The sequence below is a fragment of the Pituophis catenifer genome, unplaced genomic scaffold (genome assembly GCF_029215685.1).
Source record: "Pituophis catenifer annectens isolate HBS135680 unplaced genomic scaffold, rPitCat1.0.hap2 SCAF_2, whole genome shotgun sequence".
Lineage (NCBI taxonomy): Eukaryota > Metazoa > Chordata > Lepidosauria > Squamata > Colubridae > Pituophis > Pituophis catenifer.
The window spans coordinates 158,861,029-158,881,316 of NW_027256882.1; the positions used below are offsets into that span (position 1 = coordinate 158,861,029).

Consider the following 20,288-nt stretch of genomic DNA (forward strand, 5'->3'; position numbering starts at 1 on the left):
AATTCTTTTAACAAATTTTAAATTTTGTATTGGGATGTTTTTTATTTTGGCTGTGCACCGTCCTGAGTCCAGCAGGAGAAGGGCGGTATACAAATTTAATAAAATAAAATAAACAAATAAATAATGGTTTATGGTCAGTGATGAGTTCGAATCTCCAGCTGTACAAATACTCATTAAATCTCTTTATTCCGGCTACTGCAGCCAACGCTTCCTTATCCAGTTGGCTATAGTTCCTGATTCAGTGCTTTTGTTCTTTGTCCTTCAGAATCCCACCTTCATCGCTAGTGTTAAATAGTGGGTGCAAAGAAGGACTGGACACAACGTTGAAGTAAACACTTTTATTAGCTCCGTAAATCGCAATGGCTGACCTAGCCGCAGCAGCTCCTTTTATAGCTAGGAGCTGTCCCCGGCTTCAGCCACTGATGTTCCTCTGAATTTCCTGCTCCGGTTCCTATTTCCTGATTGGTCCGTTCAAATCTGTCATTCAATACTCAACACAAAGCACATGAATAATGGTCACATGACTGTCAGATGCTGTGATAGTTATAAATGTGACAATGGGTGGCAAAGCTACTTTTTCTACCATCGTAACAGTTGGGTAAGTGTGGACTATTTGTAGAAAAGTGCTATGCTATTGATGTAAATTCTAATACAGATGATTCATTCATCTCTATAACACTGGAACTAAGGAAAAATACTGATGGTGGTGAAAATGAATGATGATTCAGAATACTGCTTAGAGAAATCTCAAAGAATCTCTTTGGACTTAAATCAAAGGAATTATAAAATGTTACAGTATCCGCGTGCTGGTATGAAAGCTCTCCCAAATCTACCACATTACATATATTATCTTGAATTTTTTAAAAACTAATTTGCAGGATTAGCTCATAAAGGAACTAATGAATCCATTATCCAGCATTAATATATTTAATTCAATTCAATTTATTTTGTAGCATTGGATGCAAAATGCATAACTCTGGGTTTGCTAAGCTAGGAAACTATGTAAGACTCAACAGTAAATGTATAGAGCTTAAAACCAATATAGCAAAATTTGAATGAAGCTTGGAACAGATGAAAAAGTTGTTGCGGATTATGCAGAAGAAAATAGAGCTTTAAGGCCTTACCTGGAAAATATGAAGAAAAATCAGTTTATCTTCCCAATCCAAAGCATGCAGCAAGGATCAATATCAGGCTGCCACAGCAAACATAGTTATATACATGTTTTAAAAGAAACCATTTGTACTTTTGTTTTGGTCAATACATGTAGTTATATCTCCAGACAAAGCACTGATCACATCCAGTCATTTTATAAGAATGGCTAAAAAAAATCTATATGGAGCCCAGGATCGTGCAAGCAGCTAATTCTTCGTTTTGCAGCAGTCCAAGTTACTGTAATTGTTTTCTTTTTCTTTGCTTGTTTTTTTAATAGCTTAAAAGATAAGTCAAGAGAGTCAGGGAATTTGAAGGATAGCATTGAAAGAGTAAACTTTCAATAACCAGCTGCCCATCTCTCAGCTGATCTTAAACAGGGAATGCGAAGCTATTCAGACAAGCTGTCCTTTTACTAACTCAAACTGGAATTAAGTATTTCCTCCAACTATTTGCTATTGGCAGGCCTAGAAATGCAAACAGCATGAACTAAATGCATAGGAATTTAGGAATCTCTCATCCTCATTATTGCTAGTTATAAGGTCTTTCTGTGAAGATGTTCAGCAGATTTGCTACTGCTTGTCTTCAGTAAACACTATTAACTGTATATGTCATAGCGTAAACTATTATGACATATTTCATAACAATCAACTTAATAGGATTCATGACCAGAATATGTGATGATTTGCACATGCTTAGCTGTTTTTCAAACTAATGTAATTCTAAGACAAAAGATTTTTTTTTTAAGTAGACCTGAAATCTTGCAGAAAAATACTGATTTAAAATGCATTGCATTTGTTTTTTGTTCAATATATGTTTTTTGATTGCTGATTATCGTGCTTGTTGCTTGTTGCTGTTGATAAATCTGCTGTGATTCTTTGTACATTCTTCAAAGCCTTTCTGGTTGAGGTGGGTCATTTTCTGTTCTGTCCTAGGCTTCCTGAGAAAGCATAAATCACAATCTTAGTCCCAAAAAAACCTCTTTTATTGAGATGGCTGTGAATTACGGTCATTCACAGCCCGTAATGATTCACAAACAGTCTGTGCAAATTCCAACAGATGTCTGCTCGAGTTGACACAGTCGTTCAGGGTAATGTTGATAAGCACCCACCTTTATCTCCCTTGAAATGCTGCCAGAGACCTAATTGCCAATTAGTTTTGCAAGGCCACACGTAGCACAGAATCAAACAGGACTTCTCAAAGCTTGAACCAACTATATGAACTAATTGCTTCCTGCAAAGGCTCAGGTCCGTTTGCTCCTCTTTTATGTCTTATGGAAGGGACCAATCAACTCCAAGCCTTACTCCCGAGTCACCGTTTTTATCTTTAATTGTTCTTGCCTTCTGGCAGCTCTGCACATGCATCTCACCAAGAACAGGCTCACACTGTTCTTCTGCCTCGCTGATGTCAGATCCCGGAGGCTCCGGAGGCAACACATAACTAACTAATGGCCCTGGCCCCCTCTCTCCCCCTGGCAGAGCCCTCGTCCGAGCCTTCCCCAGACTCCGGGACTGGCCCATGTTCCTCCCCAACCTCCTCACTGTCCGACTCTGCTGCCAGCTCCGCAGGCTGCCGGTGGACCACAACACTTTCCAAAAAGTTGGACTGGACCTAGCTTATCTTAGCCTTACAAAAGTAAACTCAAGAGACTGTTGGCTATCATGGATTTGAACTAAAAAGATATTTTAAAAATCGACAAAGGAAGGAAATTCCGGAAGTAAGTAAGAAATATGGGTTAAGATTAATATTGTGGTCTTGCACTTAAATGAGAGAGTGAACATTAGAATGCCCTTGGTTCCTATGTAACTCTTATTACACTTCTTCATTCTTACCTACCTGTCCATTTTTCCTATTAATGTTTGTTCTTATACATTGATAGCAGTGCAAGAGTATGAGCATCTACATTATCTCATAGCTGTATTTAACATTTTGGTTTTCTTGGCACACAAAAAAAATTCATTCTTTCTATAGTTATCTGAGGGAGTATATTGGTGGACTCAAAACATCTGCACAATGCAACCTATGAGAAGAGAAGATTTTTGGTAGAAAGGCTTGACAAATCTTAAAATTACTGACTGCTACTGGATAATTATTGTTTTGCTGTGGACTTCCATTTTGGCCCAGATTTTTTTCCTGGATTATTTTTAGTTCCTCAACAATTTGATCCATACCTTTGATCTAACTAGTATCATACACAGAAGCATCCTCTCCCATCACAATATAAAAAGAGCCACAGATATTATCATCAGTTTATGAAGATCTTTTGGGGAACAACGGTTTGGACTAGACTCTAATTAGGGTTAGAAAGGAAATTAATTAAACAATATCCTCTCATCATGTTTGCAACTCATGCAATTTTTTTTTATTTCAACCTTTATTTTCTGGTTTACTAGCAGTCTAGCTTCTTGAAGATCATATTTTGCTGCCAGGCATTCCAACCACATGAATCCTCATCTTCTCATGCAACCAAGCCTAGATCCTCAAACACATAAAAGAGAGGCCAACTCAAAAGTCTCCATTGGAAGTTTCTAATATCCAGACATTTACCCTTCTTCTCTGCAGCCCTTTCTATCAGAGCAAGGCAACATGAGTCGTCAGATTTCAGCGGGCAGCCAACGAAATGCACAAAGCCCTTTGACCCACTGTGGTGCAAGCAGCTCAAGCTCCTGGCAACATTCTGGCTCCAGGAGCAGCAGAAAAATGTCCAACTTTGGAGGAAGGACAACTTTATCCTTGTGTGGAGATCACAAGAGTGGCAGCTGTGGAGGTGGAATCCAAGGAGTATCAAGGAGATACAGCATCCAGGGAGTACATGTTGATCCAAAACTGTTGGAGCCATTCCATGTCAAGATCTCCCCCGAGATCCAGAAAGTGAAATGCAAAGAGATGGAGCAAATGAAGTCCCTTAACAGCAAATTTGTTGGTTTCATTGATAAGGTGAGACTTTTAAATCTGAAGGTTTAAAGTTCCTTACTCTACTGGGCTACTGATAAAACTAGGATTGCTTGTACAATTTGGTACCATTTCTAGATTGATCCTATGTTTTCACCATTTGATATTACTGTTGCACTAAATATTCTTATTTTGCCAACATGGTATTATTTTTGTCCAAATATTGTTCTGAAATGCTCATTGCTATTTTTGGTTATCTTCCGCACCCAATATAGTGCTCGCTTGAGTTGAACTGCTAAAGTCCAAGTTTTACATAATCTCTCGTAACTACTTTATATGTATTCTTCCTCGTCTCCTGACATCTTTTAAAGTGTATCTGAAAAAGTCCATAGCCCGGTTGCATGTGTTGAATAAATTGTTTCTATGGAAGCAAACGTAGACATTTTAACAAGCTGAACCAACTTCTAATAATGATTGTGATTTATTAAGTATTTTGTAAATGAGCCAGTAACTTGATTGGACTACTTAATATTCAAGTCTGAAGCCTTGAGAACCATTGCTGGGCCATGTCCCTGCCATAATTTACATTGAGCAGACTCTGTTTCTTCCAGTCTTTTCTAATACATATTCTACCTTCTAAATTATTCCTGCTTTGGCTTCCATTTGAATTCCATTTATCAGCCCAATAATGCATTCTGCATCTTTGTTAGTTTGCTAAAATGGTGTTTGCATTTCAAAGCATCCTATGAAACAGAACTTCAGCTTTGACTGATGGATTGTTTTAATGTACTGATGGATTCGTGGATGGATTTCACCTTGGATTTTAGGTGCAGTGCCTGGAACAGAAGAACCAACTGCTAGAAATTAAATGGGCCTACCTCCAGCAACAAACTAAACCACCAACTGAAAGCTTACAGTACTTGTTTGAACAATACATTGCAAGCCTGAAGAAGGAGTTGGAATATTTGCAATATGAGAAGGAGAAATTGCAAAGTGATAGTGAAAGTACAAAGGCACAAACTGCAGATTGCAAGTGCAAGTGAGTTCCTCTTGAATTATGCAGAGAATATTAAAAAATGACATAGATTTTGTGCTTCTTAACAAATCTGCACTAAGTCTCTTATGATGCTGAAGGTGTTGACTTGATAGCAAACTTCACCAAAAATATTGAGACTTACAACTGAGTAGGATTAGCATAAAATCTAATTCCTGTTGACTTTCTGAGAAGGAGATCATTGTTTTTTCTACCTGAATTTGTCAAACAGATTTCTCATATTATAATGCTCCCTTTTTCTTTGGTCCTAAGGTAGCTTAAGAAAGTCCTGACGCTAAGCAATGGAGGAGAAATAATGACATCTGGTTGTATTTCAAGAGTCAATCAGGCCTTGAGATGAATATGAAGATGGAGTAATATACAGAGCTGGGGAAATTGTATGGGAATTTTGGAACAGGGAGTTATTGCATTAAATTGTTTCTTCCACTATTGTTAAGAGAACAAACAAATAACCATGTATTCAGGAAGAACAATCTACTATCACCTGTTACTTATTCCTTTTAACTAGAAATAACTGAGGCTGAGTTTTTCGTGCATGGGACCATTATTCTGTCCATAATTTGCCAATATGTCAGACAACGCTTATTTTCCCAATCCTCTTTCCCAGAGATATTTTGGGAGTGATACATATAGGAACATTTGGAGCAGTGGTGAAATGTAAAATTTGTTACTACCGGTTCTGTGGGCGTGGCTTGGGGGGGTAATGTGACTGGGTGGGCGTGGCCAACTTTTTTAAAAAAACTTTTTAAAAGCATTTTTTTTACAATCTATTTGGGTGAATAGGTTGTAAAAAATGCTTTTAAAAAGTTTTTTAAAAAAGCTCTGATGATCACAGCTGTGTCACATGATGGTCAGAGCCTTTTTTTTTACCTTTTAAAAGCAGGAAGTAATGACACCCGGGTGGGTGGGCAGAGCCTCGCGCTGCCATTGCTACCGGTTCTCCGAACCACCTGCCATAATCGCTACCGGATCGCCCGATCCGGTCTGAACCGGGAGCATTTCACCCCTGATTTGGAGCCACCATAATACTGCCTCATTGGGAAGACTATAACTTCAGGTCACCCACGTTTACTGTTTGATTCATTTCCCTCTCTATTGTATTCTTGATGGTCCTTCCCACTAGATATGAAGAGAAAGTCAACCAGCATGTTGCAGCACAGAAAGAGATTATAGCACTTAGGAAGGTAAGTAGAACTCCTTTGAACCGTGGTGGCACAGTGGTTGGAGTGCAGTACTGCAAGCTACTTCTGCTACCTGCCGGCTGCCTGCAATTTGGCAGTTCAAATCTCACCGGCTCAAGGTTGACTCAGCCTTCCATCCTTCCGAGGTGGGTAAAATGAGGATGCAGATTGTTGGGGGCAATATGCTGACTCTGAAAGCCACTTAGAGAGGGCTGTAAAAGTACTGTGAAGCAAGCTATTGCTATTGGTGAAGTTAGTTTTAAAAAAATTAAATCAAGATAATGAGAAATGGGATAAATGTTACATTTGGGGGGGAAAAACTTCAGATGTTACTATTACCATCATCATTATTTTTCAATGATTCTGGCAATCCAACTTGTTAATTTTTAACAAGAATGAAAGAAAAATATTTTTGTGTAAATAATCAGCCAGACATTTTGGATAATATAATATATCCTATAATAGCATTGCAGTATGGTCTTGCAATGATATCTTTGCAATGGTGAATTTGGAGTAGTATGTTTAAAATGGGTGATGGAGAAATAGCTATGCTGATTAATAAAACTTTCTAAATTATACATTGAATCAGTATTCAGATACTAAAGAGAGTAATTTTGCAAATGTAAAATGTATGGATTTTTAATTATTCAACCAGTACTATTTCTATCCAATTTAGTGGTACATTTATTTCATATTCCTCACATTATTCCATACGAGCCTGTAATTTCTCTTCTTTTATTGGGTTGCAAAACATTTGATTCCCCCCCCAAAAAAAATCTTATTACAAATAGCTTCATTTATACAACCCATTAAGTTTGGTTAATTTATCCAGGTCAGATTTTTTATGAGTCATAGAATGCTGTATACATCACCTACCTTCTACCAGCTACCTATACTTTCCAGTGTAGTTAGCTGATAGATCCAGGTTTACATTTATCAACTAATTGGTTTAATTGTACATCAAGCATAAAACAAGTTTAGCATGTGACGTGAACACAGAAACTATAAAATACCATTACAAATATTATTATATTTTGATAGGAAACATGTTATGAAATTGTAGATTAAAAATCAAGACTTAAAAGAACATATCAAAAAAAATTTTTTAAAAAACCCTGCAGAAATAAATACAGAAATAAATAAAATATAAAATAGCAATAATTTTTAAAAATGGACTCACCCTTTCATGTATGCAAGATCTTACTTTAGGCGTGTATTTAAAAATATTTCATTTGCCTCATCTTTTCCAAATACTTGTATGATGTGTTTAATTAAAATAAATAGCTGAAAAGAAGAAAAGGTGCCTTCAACAGCGCAGTATTTTTACTCAAGAACAAAAGAAAAATGTATTTTCTACTTAATGCTTTTGCAAATAATAGAATAAATTCCTTGGCAAAAAGGGAGATATCCCGCTTGAGTTTAAGAGCCATCACATGGGGACATGGAACTTGGGAATAATGGATTTAAAAATCATGGCATGATTGTTGTTATTATTTATTTAAATTTTTATAATAACTTTTGATCCCTCTTAATGGTTTAAATGAATTCTGATTCCCCCCTTTCTTTGGAAGTCTTCCCATAAAAAAGAATATAATTCAAGAATGTCATCTGTTTAGGATGTAGACTGTATCTTTTCAAATAATGCAGAGCTGGAGAAGAAAGTCAGTCTCCTGGCCAAAGAGATCAAGTTCTTGAAATGTGTATATAAGAAGGTAAGTAGGGAGGGACCCACTGAAGAGATCCTCTTTCCTTTGCGTGACTGCCACTTGGCCTAGTCAACAGAACTGACAATGCATTTGAATCAACATCTAGGAGAGAGAACAGCTTGACAAACAAGACCAAGACTTGGATGTGGTTGTGAAAATGGACAACAGTAGAAAATTTGACATGGACAACATCATAGCCTTAGTCCGAAAAGAGTATGAGGAAATTATGCAGAGAAGTAAAGCGGAGGCAGATAAATTTTACCAAAACAAGGTATTTCACATCAGTGCAAAAATTGGTAATTTTTATTTGTTTTTAAAAAAGAGACCTACTGATATTGACACACCATATATATATATATATATATATATATATATATATATATATATATATATATATATATATATATATATGCCTGCATGTTATGCAGTTGTATTAACCTCTGAGCCACAAGTTCTCCTCCCTTCATCAGCTTGAGCCAGGGGAGAGATACAGTGTTTTTCTGTTGAGACACCTGGTCTACCCCAGCATGTGGGAGGGAGCATACTGCATCTCATTCGCCTTTCAGCTCCAATCCAGGAGCCCTCAAGCAGTCGCATTCACGACAAACCATTTTATACCAAATGGTTTATATATATTCTGTGTGTGTGTGTGTGTGTGTGTGTGTGTGTGTGTGTGTGTTTTCGTAGATTTTCACGGATAGAGGTATGCAAGTTTTGGTGTATTCAGGTCTTTTCCCGTGTAAGATTGAGAGTATCTTGGTGACGTTTCGATGAGGTCCCACTCGTCATCTTCAGGCTGGTGTCTTCGGCTTCGTGCTTGTGCGAGGAAAGCGTGATCGGAGCTGCCGTCTCTCTATAAATATTGGTGGGGAGGTGTGGGGTGCTGGCTTTGTTGCTGTGAGCGGGTTGAATGCCTGTGTTGTTACATCTTGATTAGTTGATGGAGTTGTTGTTTGCAGATTAGTCAGCTGTTTCATAACATCCTGTGTGGGTGAAGTCCTTGATGTGTGCCCATTAGTCTTTTGTGTTTTACCGAGCTGGGTAATGGGCTGTGTGTTAACATCCTGAGTTCTAGTGTTGTGATATCCTGAGTTTTTTGATGTAGTGTCCTGAGCAGATGGCTGTGATGCCACATCCCGGGCTTTGGTTTGGCTCCAAGTTTGAGGTTTTACCATGTGTTCATGGCGTGTGTCAGTTTGTTTTGTGTGGGGATTGGAGGGGGGTGCAGCAGCTGGTGATGCCGCCATGGTCTGGCTTCTGGATGGTGGTTGTATTTCGTCTATGGGATGGGTTTGGGTTTGAATCTGGTGAGGATGATTGGTGGTGGTGTCATGTGTTATCTTGGGTCCGGTGTTAATTTTCATGGCTGGGACTCTTCAGTTGACTAGGGCTAGTTTCCAGATGTCCGGTAGGCAGGAGGTATCATCACACATTTATTCATGTTATGGGGGTGTTTCTCTATTTTGATGGCTTCCATGATTATTCTCTTGTTGAAGTGTTCAGTTTTGGAGATTAATTTGGTTCCTTCAAAGTCAATTTCGTGTCCTGTTGTTGGAAAAGGGAGGAAGTTTTTCCTTCTTTTCTGATTGCGTTCTTGTGTTCTGCAATGTGTGCATTTATTCTCCTATTAGTTTGTCCAATGTATGTGGCTGGGCAGATTTTGCATGGTATTTCATAGAGTCCTTGGTTTTCTAGCTGGATCTTGTCTTTGGGGTTTCTTAAGATGTTGGCTATTTTTTGGTCAGTGCAGAAGACTGTCTTGATATTGTGCTTATGGAGAATTTTGCTGATTTTACCTGTGGTGCCTTTGATGTAAGGAAGGAAGGAGTTAACACACAGCCCATTACAAAGGTCGTTAAAACACAAAAGACTAATGGGCACACATCAAGGACCTCACCCACACAGGATTTTACGAAACAGCCGACTAATCTGCAAAGATCTTCAGGCTGGTGTCTTCAGCTTCGTGCTTCATGCTCGCACAAGCATGAAGCCGAAGACACTAGCCTGAAGATGACGAGTGGGACCTCGTTGAAACATCGCCAAGATATTCTCAATCTTATAGATGTTCCCTGCTTATTTCTCTTGTCACTTCTGCTAACTTTTAAGCATAGTTTTGTATATGTTTGTGGCTTCCTTGCTGACTGATTACCAATCTAGCTTCTTAATATATTTGGGGAGACTGCTCATAAGAAATAGGGCTACTTCTCATTTCATATACAAAGGCCTCTTGAACTAGCAGAAGAATCTTACTCGGATATAAGTGACAGGAGAGTATCCTCTGTTGTCAGAGGTGGTATTCAACTGGTTCGGATTGGTTCAGGCGAATTGGTAGTGGTGACTGCGGGTGGCTCAGTCCACCCGCCCCGGTGTAATTCCATCCTATTTAGCCACATTTTCGCATGCGTGGAAGGCCAGGCACATGCACGGAAGGCATGCACATGTGCAAAGCAAGGGTGCACGTGTGTGGCAAACCAGTGGTAAGAATATGTGAAACCCACTACTGTCTGTTGTAAAGGACAGCAATGGCATGTCTTCCTCAGTCTTCAACATCTTCTTGCTGCTCTGCCTGGCTCTTTCTTGGTCCTCCCTCAAACAAATGTTACAGTAGAATGGCCATAATGTCAGCAACTCTCCTGTAACCACCACATGTATACCATGCATTTTTGAGTTACAGCTTCCATTGGATGGCTTTCCATTCTGCCTACTTCCCTACTTTCTCACTAATTTATTGGAAGAAAGGGATTAGGCAAGACTGATAGACATCCCAGGTAAACAATAAGAGATACTCAGCAGAAGTGTGGCCAACAATCCATTGCTAAATGGTAGGATTCCATTGCTTGTAGCCATGTAGCTATCAGACACTGAATCCTGCAAAAGTTGATACCTGTTCTTCTTTCTGTCTCATCTTCAACTGGCTGAAAAAGGCAAACTAGACCAAGTTCAAAAACTGCTAATGAGGGCAAGCTGAGATCATCAGAATTCTCCAGACAATTATTAATTTTAGATAAGTTAGATATTTTTGCAGTGATCTGGACTAATTTTTTAAAAAATTCTCTTTAAAAATATAAATTTCAGCAGGTGGCATAATCTTACTTTGCATTTATAAAGATTTCCCCTCCCCCCCAAAAAAATTGCTTTGATAGCGAACTGCCTTGTAATATTTTCAATGTCGTGAGCCACTTTAATTATGATTAGCATGGAAAAGCTGTAATGTAAACATATGATTGTGATAATGTTAAAGAAAGCTGTTATACTGACACCTTTAGTATGAAGAGGCTCAAAGTAAGAGATCTCGTTTTGAATGGGATATGAAGAATCGAGAACAGCAGATTTCAGAACTTATTGAACAAGTTGAAAAAGTCCAGTGTGAAATTCAGAGTTTGCAGAAGGAGGTAAGACTAAAGCAATGCAAATTAAACAACTAGGGTTTGGGTTTTTTTGGCAGAATAATTCAAATTTCAAATTAGCAATGGAATAATTCATGAATGAGTACTATAGAATATATGTAAGGTGCCTCTTTGTGTAAAGAAGCTTATTTGTGCTTACTATTTTTAGTTCCAAAATCTGAATTTGTTTCACTAGTTATGTGTAATTAGTAAAGAGGCAAAGGTATTACAAACACTAGTTGTGAAACATTAAGAAGATATGAAGCCAGGTAAGAAGAATTTGAATCTCTTCTTTTTTGCAAACAGACCTAAAATTGACAGCGTTTCTCATGAAAATGTTGACAAATTTAAATCATGTTTGAAAAAAATGACATTTAAAGTGAAAAATAGAACTTTCTTGTTTGAATATGCATTTAATATTCTGTACAAAAATATTTTTACATGCCATAGGACTGTGATGGTGAACCTATGGCGCGCATGCCACAGGTGGCACATGGAGTCATATCAGTGGGCACGTGAGCTCAGCCAATTTTTGGGTCTTCTGGGCCCACCGGAAGTAGGGTAACAGGCTGTTTCCGGCCTCCAAAGGGCCTGGGGGGGTGGAGAAGGCTGTTTTTGCCCTCCCCAGGCTCCTAGAAAGACTCTTGAGCCTGGGGAGAGCAAAAAACGGGCCTTCCGGTCCCATCGGAAGTTGGCAAATGGGCTGTTTCGGCCTCCGGAGAGCCTCCGGGGGGGAGCTGTTTTCGCCCTCCTAGAGCCTGGGGAGGTGAAAAACGGGCCTACTGGGCCTACTGTGCCATTGTGTACAAAAGCGGGGTGTGTGTGTGTGCTGGTGGGTCACGTGCACATGCATGGGGGGGGCAGGGCAAATAGAATTATGGGTGTGGGCACACGCACGCACGATCCCCCCCGCTCCCCCCGCTTTTGGCACGCGATGGCAAAAAGGTTAACCATCACTGCCATAGGATATTTATGCTCCACAGGTATAGTAATTCCCAATATTCTGATTACAACATATCCACATTCCTGTTTCCAGTATGCGGTTGGTATAAAGAAACTGGTATCTGTATGCTAAAAGTATGATGGGGATTGTTTGTATGTTGTTTCTGAGTGTTGGAGGAAATTGTACAAAAGCATATGCAAGACCTGTATTAGCCCATACTACCAACATCTCTTGTTCTGATAAAGATGTTCTCAAGTCTTGAGCTCAGTCCTTAATGCTATGGTTTTCTTGGCAAGATCACACAACTGGTTTACCATTACTTTTTTTACTGGATGGTTTTCAATTTTCCAGTTAAGTCTACTGTCTACAATCTTCACTTATGGGTTTCCCTAATCATCTCCCTTCTGGAATACTCAATGCTGATTAATGTCCAGGTCTGGGACAAGATTGGTCAGGTTGTCCCAAAAGTTATATGTTGTCCATTGGGTTTTCTGGGGAAAAAAGAAGATAATATGTTGAAGGACAGAGCCTGAATTATTAGATGTAATGGCAACTAGTTAAATGGATTTCATTATTCTTTCCTTGAATGAATGAAGCAAAGATTCTAATGTTTTTTCCATGATTCCACGGATTCATGTTTTTTATCCTTAAAAAACATGATTCCATGTTTTTTAAGGATATGAGCCATACATTTCTAGATACATTTGTTGAAGGGCTGCACACTAGTTGTGTGGGACTAAGAGGTGGGTGATAACATGTCCAACCCTATCACTTTTACAGAACGAAGAGCTCAAGAAGACAATTTGTGAGGCAACCAAAGGAGGTGAACAAGCCTCCGTGGAAGGTCAACAGAAATATGCTGAGCTGGTGAAGGCCCTTCAAAATGGCAAGGATGAACTGGCCAGCCTAGTACGTGACTACCAGGAAGTCCTGAATGTGAAGATAGTTCTTGATATTGAGATTGCAGCTTACAAATGTTTGTTGGAGGGAGAAGAAGAGAGGTGAGTCTCCTATGTTAATTTATTTTAGTTATTTAATTCATTCTAGATCAAGCTTTATAGGATCCCTGTCAGCAAGCATTATATGGCCCAAACTCCAGTTACTTCTGAATATATGTAACAGTACAATACGGAGATATTTTAAAATCCTTCAAATAGCACTTTTAAACAAAAGAGATGATGAAACATTGAGCAACACTTTTTGTATTCTGCATTAAATGGGTATAGACGCTGTGGATTCATTCTTGAGGAAAGAATGAAGATGATAAACTTAAAACAGCGTAAAGGCAGGCCTGGAAGTTGAACAAGAAAAAACAAGTGAATGTTTTCTCCCCTCCACAGGATATCCAGAGATTCTTCAAATTCCATCAGTATCTGTAAGTACTAAGTTGCCTGTTTGCTTGGTTTTTTTTTCCCAAAAAGGTGTTTCAGGAATAACCATTCAGTGTGTGTTTTCTTTCCAGCTGTGACCAACTCCCCATGCAGTTCTCAGAGTGCAACGAAACAAGGAAAGGAATGCAGTGAGAAGGCCGGAGGCTCCTGTCGATGCAAACCGACTGGATCTAAAACATCCATTTCCACTGAGAGTAAAACCAAGTGTCAGAGTGAAAAGTCATCTACTGTCTGCAAATGGTCCAGTAATACAAAGTAAAATTGAAGAAAGGAAAGTAGACAGGACGCTATCTGACAGTTTCACAAACGATGGAAAGGAACAACTTATCTAGATTTGATAGATGAAAATATTAGTAGCTCAGAATTGAAATGAGGGATTCTTGGTGCTTTCTGATACTGGTTATTTTCTTGCAGATGTTTCATTACCCAAAGGAGGCAACATCTTCAGTGCTAGTAGCAGAGGTGGTATTCAGCCAGTTCACACCAGTTCAGGCGAACCGGTAGTGAAAATTTTGAGCAGTTCTGAGAACTGGCAAATCCCACCATTGGCTAGCCCCACCCCCCGCATGCCCACTCACCCCACCTGGCCACTCGCTCCCCGCACCTGCTTGCTCCCCCCCTCCCACCTGTTCCACCCACCCACCCACTCATCACTTGACCCCCGCCCACCCACTCATCTGCTCACCCCACCCACCCACTCACCCTGCCCGCCCACTTACCACTCACCCCCGCCCGCCTGCTCTCCCGCTTGAAATTTTTAGGCACTCTGACAATTATCTGTTCATGATACTACACCTACTTGTTTTGCTCTTTGCTGTACTTTTCTGTCTTGTAGGTAATAAACTAAATGCACACAAAGTACATTGTGTTCTTCTCTTTTCTTATTGCATCTGCATCTTCCCAAGGTTCTGAGGGGGCTTTACTTTTTTTAAACAGCAGTTGACATTAAAATAAACAAAAGGCTAATAAGCTTATGTAATAAACTGCTAGATAAAAAAAACATATAAGCACCACTAGGCAAATAGGAACTATCTTAATTTGCAAACTTCATGAAAAATATCTATTCTGTACTGTGAAAGGGGGGGAAAGGTGCCATGACTAATAGGGAGGGGTTGTTCATTATTTGTACATTGAAGAGTACTCATCCTTGGAAATTCTCATCATCTGTGTAATGATACAATCATGGAAATTTTAAAAGCGGTTCATTCCAGGTGAAGGCCATTGCATTGAATTCCAATTTGGCCATGCCCTCTGCTACTTTACTCATGACATCTTTTTTTAATTTTGTGAAAAACCTTCTGTCTTGCTATGTTGTTGTTATTAGTTGTGAAGTCATATCTGACCCATCACAAACCCCATGGACAACGTTCCTCCAGGCCTTCCTTTCCTCTACCATCCCCTTGAGTCCATTTAAGTTCACGCCTACTGCTCCAGTGACTCCATCCAGCCACCTCATTCTCTGTCATCCCCTTCTTCTTTTGCCCTCAATCATTCCCAGCATTAGGCTCTTCTCCAGTGAGTCTACTATAGTGAGGAAAAAACCCTTCTCCATTGCATTCACTACCAAGATTCTGTTACTCCCTGACTATTAAACGGAAAAGAATTGTGCAGAGATAGGCCCAAAAAACAGATCTCATATCTTTTATTCAGCACTTCATTTAAGAACCCAATATCAAAACTATCACAAGCTAGTAAGATATCGAAATGGGAATTTTGCAAGCCAAACCTTTTCATCTGAAGAGTTAATAAAGGAATAAGGTGCAGGCGCACACTGGAACTGAAATTGAACAAAGGTTCATATTCCAAGTTGGAAGAAACAAGTCATTTTGTGTGACATCACATTCCAGATGCTGAAAATAACAGGGGGTGGGGAAAGACATATTAGTCTCTGACTTCCAAATGATTGCCCACTCCTTCCCACTTCAGCCCTTCCCTAATATGCCAATGAAGTTGCCATTTCTAACATGGAGCTGAATTGGCCAGAAGGATGGGATTCAATAAAAATCACCATCATGTATTTTTTTCCCCACTGAAAATGATCCTTGCAACTGTCTTACTCATTGCTATTCTGAAATTGGCTTTCCCCATCCTGAATTGCATTCCCCTCAACACAGGTAGGCTAGAGGAGGTGTCATGAGAATTTGAGGTGAGCTAAGCAAGCAAGCAAGCAAGCTCTCCCTTTCCCATCACCTCCTTTGCTCCCAGACAGATCTAATTACACAGAGAAGGAAATCATTTTCTTTCCAGGTAAGGTTGAATCAACAAGTCAACATTAAGCACTTTGTGACTAAGGAGCTACTTAGCAAAGCCTTTCTAGAATGACTTCACCCACGAGTTCCTATCCAGCACTCTCTAGAACAGAGGTGGGGAAACGATGCCCCACTTTATTACTTGCAGACTTCAACTCCCAGAATTCCTGAGCCAATTCAATTCTGGGAATTTGTATTTGCATTTATTAGTTTGTCAAACATGTACAAGATAACAGGTATAAATATAAACATGGATATGAACGAAAGAAATGAATACAAATAAATGGGGACAGTAAGACAGGGACGGTAGGCACGCTAGTGTGCTTATGCAGGCCCCCTTTATGGACCTCTTAGGAATGGGTGAGGTCCACAGTAGGCAGTTTGAGATTGAAGCTCAATTGAAGTCCACAAGTCATAAAAGGGCCATTGTTCCCCATCCCTGCTCTAGAAAGAATTTTCTTACAGCTGAAATATCTGCTCTCTTTTCTCTTTCTTACCTCTTAGACAAAGGCCTTTTGCCTTGAAATGCCCAAATGTCTGGACTAAGAAGTGAGCTCCAACCTAGGCAGCTGATATGTGGGTGCAGTGTGCATTTCACTGGTATCATGTGAAAATGTTTGATTGCTTTGTGAAATGTATTGGCTTGATCAATGACGATGGACAATGCAAAGATCATGTAATTAACTGTTTATTAACAACAGCTGTGCTAACTGCCACAGCTATAATTGAAACTGCTTAGAACTCTGCCTGACAGCTCTTATCTTGCCAGCTGTCATGCGGCTTAACCAATCAACAAACAGAATGTTACTTTAACCAATCAACGAACAGATGTTACTTCCTACTTCAGCAGACTTAATACATTGCACCCCTTTCCACCTGGATGGCGCATGTGTAGTCCAGGAGATATGCCGGTCGGCGCCAGCTTCTGATTGAACATCTTAATCCTGCCTCACTCACAGACTCTTGCGAGGAATTACTTTCCCCAGCAGTTCTAATAACTACAGGTACGTTACTGCTTTCGACCTGTGTTTCAATCCCCCCCCCCCGGGGTTTGTCTTGTCCGAAGAAATCTGTCGACTCAAAATCTGCTGCTCAGCATCTGGTAGCTTCTCAGCTTCTGGTATGCCCCTTAACCCCTGGCTGAAACTCTCCTGCCTGGTTCTCTTTTTCTGTTATATCATGTTCAGTACTCCCTCTGACCCTTAGCTGGTCTTGGTGACATCTCCAAATCTTGCCTTGTCCCATATCAACTTTATATGAGCATGGACCTGTAATATCCACCACCTTACCTGGTAACCATAATGGCTGACCCCCATAATTCCTGGCGTATACTTTATCACCCACACCAAAAGGTTTAGATGTCCTACTTGAATCCAAAGGCTTGGCAGGGGCGTAACGGAGGTGTAACCTATCCAAAATTGTACGCAGCTGGCGACCCATCAGTAATTCTGCCAGACTCCAATTGGTAACCTGACAAGGGGTGGTGTGTTGCACTAACATATACTCTGCTATACGGTCATGCCATTTCCCTGGTCCCATGCAGCCTAATGCCTCCTTTGCGGATCTCACAGCCCTTTCTACAAGGCCATTACTGGCTGGGTGGTAAGGAGAGATAAGGGCATGCCTGATACCTAATTGGGCAAGGAACAATTCAAATGTGGTAGAAGTTAATTGGGGCCCATTATCTGACACCAATAGGTCGGGCAACCCGTGGGTTGAGAATAGTGTATGAAGGGCCTTTATGATGGCCTCTGAGGATGTTGAGTGCATAAGTATCAGTTCAATCCTTTAGAGTATGCATCAACCACCACTAAAAAAATTTGACCATGAAATGGCCCTGCAAAGTCTATATGAAGGCGGGACCACGGGCCAGCGGGGTCTTCCCATTCCCTGGGCTTACCCTTAGGGGGCATTGGCCGAGACTCTTGACAAGGGTGGCAAGTGGCCACCGAGTCGGTGATACATTGATCAAGAGTAGGCCACCAGAGATAGGCTCTAGTTGGAGCCTTCATTCAGACTATTTCTGGATGTCCGGAATGCAATGATTTTAACACAGAATCCCATAAAGATTTTGGAATCACCACCCTGTGTCCCCACAATAAACAACCCCCATGGTAGATAATTCCATTTTATCATGTCCATGGGCTCTTGTGGCCACCCCCTTAGCACCCAGTCCATGACTGTGGAGATCTCTGGATTGCGGGATGAAACTCGAGCGATGTCAGCCGCCGTCAAAACGAAAGGTGAGTCTTCAATCATCAGGACTGACAAGGCGGGAGCTGGGTCAGAGAGCAACGTTGGCACGGGGCATCAGCTGAGGGCGTCAGCATGGGCCAGATTCTTGCCTGGCACATACAGGAGCGTGTAGTCATAGGCGGATAAAAACACAGACCACCTGGTGAATCTCGGGGATAGGAATTGCGGAGTTTGACGGTCAGCTGCTAGTAGACCAAGCAGAGGCTTATGATCCATCACTAGTGTGAAAGGTCGACCTATAGGTAATGATGAAACCGCTTGACTCTAGCTACCAATGCTAGAGCCTCCTTGTCTAGCTGTGAATAATTTCGCTCTGCTGAAGCCAAAGTCCGGGAGAAAAATGCAACGGGGGCTTCACGGCCATCAGGGAAACGGTGATTTAAGACTGCTCCCACCCCATAAGGAGAAGCATCACACACTAGTACAAGGAGTAGGGACTCGCAGTAGTGAGCGAGGACAGAGTTTGAAACGAGTATACGTTTGACATTAGTAAATGCAGCGGCTGCAGTTGAATCCCAGTTCCAACGTGTCCCCTGGTTCAGCAAATGATGCAAAGGTTCCGCAATAGATGCCTTGTGTGGTATGAAAATTGCATAAAAGTTTAAAAGGCCTAAGAAGGCTTGAAGTTCGGCCTTGTTGGTGGGAGCAGCGGCATGTAAAATAGCGTTCGTCTTAGACTCTGTAGGGTGTATACCCTTACCATCAATTAGGAAACCCAAGAACTTGATTTTGGAAGCAGCTACAATACATTTGCTTTGCTTAACTTTGAGCCCCACTCTCTGGAATTCAGTTAGAATCGATCTGAGTCTTTTAAGGAGTTCGGTGGTGCTGGTGGCTGATACTAATACGTCATCAAAGTACGGTACAACCCCGGGAATTCCATTAAGTAAATGCTCCATCATGCTCTGGAAGATTTCCAGGGCGACTGAAACCCCAAATTGGAGGTGACGGCAACGGAAAGCACCCCAGTGTGTCACTATAGTTTGTGCATCCGCTGTTTGGTCATCCACAGGCAATTGTTGATATGCCTGTGCTAAGTCTAATTTAGCAAATACGGAGCCACTACCCAAGGAGTGCAACAAATGTTGCACAACAGGAACAGGGTATGCATGCGCCTGTAATGCACGATTAATTGTTGCTCGGTAATCTGCGCAGATGCGCACTGAACCATCCGCCTTCATGGCAATAACAATGGGGGTTTCCCATGGTGCGTACTCAACAGGCTCCAGGATACATTGTGCTATTAATTTGTCAAGTTCAGCATCCACTTTTGGTCGCAATGCAAATGGTACTCTTCGCGGCTTAAAGCGGCAAGGCTGCACTTGAGGGTTGAGACTGAACGAAACCGGTTGTCCGGTGTATTTTCCTAATTCCTCAGAGAAAACTGAGGGGAATTCATTACATAACATGTCCAGTTCAGATGATGAGATGGCATTAACCCCTTGTATAGTTAGACCTAATGCATCGAACCAATTAAGGCCCAACAGGCTGGGGAATTTTCCTTCCACGATGACTAGTGATAATAATCCACTAAACTTCTTAAATTGTAATCGGAATGTGCCACTTCCGACAATCGGAATGTTGGTTCCTTGGCAATCTTTTAGCAGGAGATGGCAGGGATCTAGTTGTCATTTAGCCAGTTTCAGAACTAGTCGTTTAATTGTACTCCATGACACCAAGGATGTAGCGGAGCTGGAATCAACTTCCATGGTGCACGGTTTCCGTTCGATGAATACTGTAAGACGAATCTTCTGCTGGCTCAACATATTTGGTGGTGTTACTAAATTCACATCAGAAGAAGATCATTGGTCAATGAACAGATGTTACTTCCTACTTCAGCAGACTTAATACATTGCACTTTGGGTTTAAAACATATAATTATTTAAATTAATTCATTAATGCCAATTAATGATAGCAGTTTCCTCCCAAAGTTAAGGTAAACTGATTTGGATAAATTGGATTATGACGCATTTGGGGGGGGTGTTAAATGTCCTAGGCAATGATATAATCTGAGTGTTAGATCCAGGGCCCATCAGATAGGTGCTTTCCAGGTATGTTAAGATCATGAATGCACTGGAATG

At 40.6% G+C, this 20,288-nt stretch overlaps 1 protein-coding gene across 1 annotated transcript; it reads left to right on the plus strand.

Annotated features, from left to right (window-relative positions):
- The first annotated feature begins 3,735 nt into the window (after positions 1 to 3,735).
- LOC139310274 (keratin, type II cytoskeletal 4-like) lies at positions 3,736 to 18,434 on the plus strand. The gene is made up of 8 exons (XM_070934435.1): positions 3,736 to 4,086; positions 4,869 to 5,080; positions 6,219 to 6,279; positions 7,893 to 7,988; positions 11,249 to 11,374; positions 13,092 to 13,312; positions 18,118 to 18,194; positions 18,367 to 18,434. The coding sequence occupies exons 1-8, from the start codon at positions 3,736 to 3,738 to the stop codon at positions 18,432 to 18,434; spliced, it is 1,212 nt and encodes a 403-aa protein (XP_070790536.1).
- The last annotated feature ends 1,854 nt before the right edge of the window (positions 18,435 to 20,288 follow it).

Coding starts and splice junctions, on each gene's coding strand:
- LOC139310274 (XM_070934435.1), top strand. CDS start 3,736: ATGAGTCGTCAGATTTCAGCGGGCAGCCAACGAAATGCACAAAGCCCT. Junction 4,087..4,868: donor TTGTTGGTTTCATTGATAAG/GTGAGACTTTTA, acceptor CTTGGATTTTAG/GTGCAGTGCCTGGAACAGAA. Junction 11,375..13,091: donor TTCAGAGTTTGCAGAAGGAG/GTAAGACTAAAG, acceptor TCACTTTTACAG/AACGAAGAGCTCAAGAAGAC.